We start from the raw sequence: 6578 nt of genomic DNA on the forward strand, positions 1-6578 counted from the left end.
CTGGACCATCTTTAAATGCTCCATATGGAAACTGCATTTGATTTGCACTAAACATAGTACAATTGTGTCACTCAAAATGTTTCTGTGTCTCGATTTTTGTAAAAGGAATAACATTTTATGAGTTTGATTTGACACAATAGAAAACAACCGATGTCACTAATCAAAAAAAATATTTGACAACATTTGTAAGTAGTCAGACCATACCCTGTCGGCCAGCACAGCAAGTCGAATAAGCACTGAGAAGTCAGTTAAAAGTGCTGCATTGGTCGTAAAAACAGGGACTGCGATAACAGATTTTCACCACTGGATGTCATAAGATCACCGAAAGCCTTGTAGACACTTTTGTGACCCTCTCTCTATGCCTCATTTCTAAAACTCAGTTTAAGTTGGTTTGTACAGGGATGACACTCCCTACTGCTCTGTGAGGCCAGGTGGACTGAAGCAGGCTGCTGCAGTTGCAGGTTGATTAGGTTTCTTCAGCTGTATCTAATAGAAGATTATTGGAGTGTTTTTCTATTATAGCCGAGAGCGTATGAGGCTAAAGGGTACAATTATACACAAAAATAGGCCAAGGATGCTTTTAACCTTCTTTCACAACTCCTAAAAAATGTAGAGAAACCTGCATATGACACCCATGAATTAGAGGCAAAGGGATAGATAGATAGATAGATAGATAGATAGATAGATAGATAGATAGATAGATAGATAGATAGATAGATAGATAGATAGATAGATAGATAGATAGATAGATAGATAGATAGATAGATAGATAGAAGTGTGTAAGTAACCCTACCCATGTATTTTGAAGAAATAGAAAAATGCTAGGACTGTGAAAAATGTTGTATAGGATGGGCCCCAAACTGTGGGTCCAATGAATGGAAGTCTACGCCCCTATCCAGCCCTGCCCATTCTCCTGATAACCATTTTTGGCCATATCAAGTGCAAAGCACCTGCACTTCATCACATAGTGAAAAAGTAAAATGTGAACCTGGTGATGAACATAGGGAGACGTAGAAAGAATATTTTATCAAATGATATGCTTGATATTACTAAACATAAGGGGAAATCTGTCCTTTCAATTAAAAGTCTAATTTTAACCTCTCAAATGGTTTTATTCCATTGTTCTAGAGCTTTTGTGAACAGGTTTAAGTTGTTTTGGGTTTTTTTGTGAATGAAAGGAAGCTTTAGGAATGTAAAGCTCTCCTTGATTCCCAAGTACTGCTTTTTTAATCTATTTTTGTTACAATACTTGCAAAGTTTTTCAAACAAAACTTTAGTGGGTCTCTACTAATCCACAGCTTTAGCTGTGGATATTCCAGAAACATGCTTAAATTCACATGTTAATTTGACACATAGCCTCTTGTATATACTGATAATAAACCTTATATTCTTCCAAGACTTTTAAAGTACATGACAAACTAAAGTACATCAGAAACTATTGAGAAGCTTGATGATCTGCTTTGTTGTAAAATGAAAGGACAATTGACTAAATTATTCTCTCTCCCAAAAAGTTCTGCCCAAGCCAAAATCCACACCAATTTAGACAGTGTTTAAACCAGTCAAACCACAGGCCTGTTCTTCAGGCTGCAGACAGGAATATCACGTATGGAGGTACATAATTTATGGCATGGTTTGTATGTTTGGGCCACCATAGAGAAATAACACTGCAACATGGCAGGCACCACAGGGAAGTACATGTGCTTTTTATAGATCAAAATGGATTGTTGAAGGTATCAGAAATATTAAACGTTCTTATTTTTATGTGATTCTACACCAATAAAATCTTAGTTCTGGATAATAAACTTAATTTTGTTCTGCCTATAAAAAAAATAAAAAAAAACACCTCTGCACAGCAGAACCTCTCCAGCAGGGAAACTGTAACACTTATCCTGGCCAACAGAGTGTGGAAAGATGAACTTTTTTGTAACACCACACGATGCTTAGTCTCCATTTCCTTTCCCTCTCCTGCAAAGGAAATCTGATAGTTCTCAATAAGTGAAAGTAATATGGCCCGACTGAAGAGAGTGATCTGACCCACGGCGGGAACTTGACGGGGGTTGGACAGAAAAAGGAAAAATGCTTTCCTTTCTGCTACTTTGGAACTGACGAGTGGAAAATGGAGAACGAGTTGGCCGAGTCAAGCGGGATGAAATGAAATGAAATGACTTACGTCAGAATCCAACATTTTGGAACACACAGTTAGGGCACTGACACTGGGATATGCTTAGCTTCAAAAACAGACTTTTAACAGCTGTGGGGGTTATTTAGTACAACAGAGTTTAAGTAGGACACTCACAAATGCAATTAAGCTTAATGGTAGAGAACAGCAAAACAAAACCTTTACTGTGCTTTCCATGGAATCCTTGAAAATATGAATATCTCAATTAGAAACATGCGTCCAATCATGTACTCAGCTTAGAAACTTAAGCAATATTTTACAGTTGGACAGAACTTGTCTCCTCTTGTTAACATAGTAGGCACGCGCATGTGTGGGAAGAAGAAAAAAATTATTTCCATGCCTTGGTTTTCTCCATCTGTCACAGAATATTTCACACACCAACAAATCTGCACGTAAAACAGATAATTAACCATTGATTTTAACCATTCTGTCTGTATCCAAACAAATGTAATGTTCTATTTTTACTGCAAGTCTGTAAAGCTTGTATGGGTGGAGTAGGGCACATTTCAAAGGTATGAATCACTGCTGGTGTGTGTGTCGTATACATGAGTGTGTGTGTCCAACACAGTACGTCTACTCTTTAAGAGACCGCCTTCCCTGCAGGCTGACAGCAGTCTCAGCCTGAACCGAGCTGGTGATACAGACGGGATCTCTCTTCACCTGGTGAACGCAAACTCTCAGGTGAGTACTCATGGAAGTGGAGGTGACAGAATATCTGCGGGATTTTTGTTTTACATAAAAGTATTTCCCGCCATCTGCTGCAATTCAATTCATTCAAAAGAAAACTTTGGCATTCAGAACAGTGTTAATTCAACCAACTGACTTCTGCTTCTCATATTCATGTGCATGAGCACTAAGCTTGTGACATGAGTCTGAAGCTGCAACGTTTACCAAAATCTCTAGAATTCTTCACAGTTATCTTTTGTGCATCCTTTGTGGCTACAGTGTCCTGTTTCTCTGTCGATAACTCACACTCTATAAGAATCTTTTTGTCCAGCTGCAACCATGGCACGTCTGGATCAGGTCATTACAAACATTGTGGACATCTTCATGGAATATACTGACGATGGAGGCAAGAAACGCCAGTTAAACAAAGACGAGCTGAAGAAGTTGTTAGAGCAAGAGATGCAAAGCTCTGAGTTGAAGGTATTTGAATGAAATGAGCCCATAAAAGAACAAACTATTCATCTTCTAATTCACCGTCACAGTTTACCCTTTGTGTTTTGTGCTGTCATCTAACTTTGAGAATGTGTTCTCCAGGGTAACATTAATGCAAACGATATCGAGGAAGCCATGGAGATGCTGGACAAGAACCACGATGGTGAGGTGAACTTCCGCGAGTTTTGTCGGTGCATCTCCGTACTTGCTAAATGCTACTACCAGAAGAAGACAGGCAAGGGTGGGAAGAAAGGCAAGGGTAAAGAACAGGGGGGAGAGCAGGAAGGATGACGTCTCTAATAAAAGTATATGTTGTGTGTGAAAATGTCTCTATTTGTTGAAGAAGTGTGCATACTGGCTCAAAATTAATAAAGCCTTCTAAGTGTGCGTGACTGTTGGCTTTCTTTTCTTTTTATCGCAATCACTGCACGTGTGGCTGCTGGGTGTGTTGTGTCATGTGAGGAAACATGCATGGGCTCATCAAACATTCAACAGACACAACTCACTGTGGGCACATTCCTGACAGTCCCTCCTCAATGGAAATGTCCAATACGTTGTCTACTCTTACTAACATAATCCCCAAATCCTTCAAAATTGATGAGCTAAAAGTCATTAGCATTGGAAAATGACTGCTTTTTCTTTTATAAATATAAATAGGAGAATGCTTCATGGATGAAAGTGCAATTAAACTTTTCATGCTCAAGTAAACAAAACAGGGGGCATTTAGCAAATGTCAAAGGGATAGCTTGGGTTTAGGTTAGTGATGTGTGTGCGTTTGTGATGTGAAGTAAACAATAGTCTTATGCAATAGTGATGCAATATAAGAAAAAGCTATATTGTAGCATTTGCTGAACAAAATAGCGTAAATTCACTCTTTTTCTGTCACTGCTCTCAGTAGCTCGGCTCCCCCGTGAGAGCGAACTACTAATTCATAAAGTACTTTACACAACGACACAAAATATGAGCTATTCGTTCAGTATTTTGCTATTAGATCAGTGATTGAGGTCAAGGCCGGCCCGTGGCATAGGCGGTATAGGCAAATGCTAAGGGCGCCGCACATCCAGGGGGCGCCAAAAATGGAGAAAAAAAAAATAAATTAAAAAATAAATTTAAAAAAATCCGCAGTTACGAGTTAAGGTTCTGACTGATACTCGGTGTGTATGTCTCGTCATTACAATTATGTCTTAATAAGAAAAGAATAAGCCCACATTAATTTAACTGCATAGCAAAGCCTACTAAGTAATAGTAGTAATAATACTAGGTGGGCGCCTATATTTCACCCCTCCCGACTATTCAGAATTTAGGCGCCTACCTGTTACGTGGTTGTGTTTTTTGATGGGTCAAACGCAACTAGACTTTGAACACATCAATATGTCGAAACATCCAAATAAAATGTCTGGTGCCCAGGGGAGGAAAAGAAGAAAAGAAGAGGAGGAAAAACTCGACATCGTCTCAACGTCTCACTGGACTTGCCATCATAAGCATAAACCATGTGGTCTCAAAGCAGTTGTCATATGATGATGTTGGGGATGACTTTGCTGCAAGAAAAACCAGGAGAGTGAACCTGCAGAAGGTTGTGTGATGTTGAGGAGGTTGTGGTGTAGTTTAGTAATTATTTAGTAGTCATTCAAGTTAACCTCTCAACACACGCTGTCCCGTGAACGGGACGCTGACACCATTTTGTTTACAAATTTTTAACGAAATTGATGTCATACGGCATGTACACCAACATATAATTGTAATGCCGCATACCGTTTGAAAGCGGAAACCGTCAGCTATCGTTTGAGCCCAACCACGAAGAACAACACTCTCCACAGCACTAACAGTAGTGTGATCTTCTCTGTATGTGGCCCCATGGTATTTGCAACTGAAAACAATGCAATTGACACTTCAGGCATAAACCTGGAAGTGTTACCTTTCCAATGGTATCAAGTACGTGCATGTATCTACAACCATGTGGGATCTCTGCTACTTTCAAGTTGGGTGTGCTAATTTCGCAAATGAAGTTTGAAAAAGGGGGTGTGTTCTAAAGGGTTAAGGCAGTAGTACCAAAAACACCACTAGAGGTCTTTGTAAGATCATTTAAAAAAAAGAATTAAATCCTTGTTATTTTTTGTGCCCACTGGTTTCGTTCATATCTGATTTTGCACAGTGTCTTATTTATACTGTATTCTTAAGTTAATGTAATTTGTTTACACTTTTTATTTTGGGAATATTTAAATCTAATACTTGAAGTATTTTGAATGTGCAATTGCTTTATTTAAATAAAAGAATGTTCAAGACAAAGCTATTCAGTGTCTTGTGAGCATACAATAGCAGGGAAGTGTAATGCGATACAAGGGGGCACCACCTAAAATCTTGCCTAGGGCACCAAATTGGTTAGGGCCGGGCCTGATTGAGGTCACCCACAGAATTTCTCTCAGATTTGAACGGCTGAGAAAACTGCACAGTCAGAACAGGATGTGTATGTTTACCTGGTTCAAATGCCTCAAACAGTACAATAAGTGAGAGGATCTAAGATTTGTTCTTTGGATAAGTCAGAGTGACTTAATAACTTTCTTGTCCAAAGAGGGACTCTGTTACAGGTCTGCGCTGCTGTTTCTGATTTTGACGAGTGTAATGAAAAATCGTGACAATGTTCCACACTTGCTTTGAGTTTAAAACATGAGAACGTTGTGTCTCAGGAAAAAGAGAAACTTTGTTAACCTTTCATGAATCGTTTCCACCTGGTTTCCTTCCCACTTCCTGAATCAGAGTCTCATTATTCATGCATACACTCGCCATGTTGGCTGCCTGCAAATATCACTTTGGAGCTGCATTCTGCCCGCTGCCTGCCAGGTGGAGACAGTTTAACATGTGTATAACAAAACCTCCTCTCAGGTGAAGTTTGTAAAAACAGGCACCACACTTACTGCGTCGTTTCACTTAGCTTTTTCTATATTCTTGGATGCCAGTCGGACCATGATTATGTCGTTTAATCCCACACACACTAAGCAAGTGAGCCAGGACAACCACAAAATTGCCTTGCAGCATATTCAGACTTCACTGAACACATAGATATTTTTTATTTTTAAATATATACAAATAGGTTCTTGTCAGTACAGCATTGATGGCATATGTTGGTTTTTCCATTCTACATCATTATTTATTTCAGACTCTCCCTCCAACTCCCTACACTCAGTAAATGGTGCTTGATTACCAAATAAATAAAATATATTTTGTGATGATATAAATTAGCCAT

At 39.0% G+C, this 6578-nt stretch overlaps 1 protein-coding gene across 1 annotated transcript; it reads left to right on the forward strand.

The window, feature by feature from the left end:
• Nucleotides 1-2757: 2757 nt before the first annotated feature.
• On the forward strand, nt 2758-3724 carry s100w (S100 calcium binding protein W). The gene is made up of 3 exons (XM_075466679.1): nt 2758-2860; nt 3177-3325; nt 3440-3724. The coding sequence occupies exons 2-3, from the start codon at nt 3185-3187 to the stop codon at nt 3626-3628; spliced, it is 330 nt and encodes a 109-aa protein (XP_075322794.1). The 5' UTR covers nt 2758-2860; nt 3177-3184; the 3' UTR covers nt 3629-3724.
• The last annotated feature ends 2854 nt before the right edge of the window (nt 3725-6578 follow it).

Source organism: Odontesthes bonariensis, chromosome 5 (assembly GCF_027942865.1).
Source record: "Odontesthes bonariensis isolate fOdoBon6 chromosome 5, fOdoBon6.hap1, whole genome shotgun sequence".
NCBI classification, from domain to species: Eukaryota; Metazoa; Chordata; class Actinopteri; order Atheriniformes; family Atherinopsidae; genus Odontesthes; species Odontesthes bonariensis.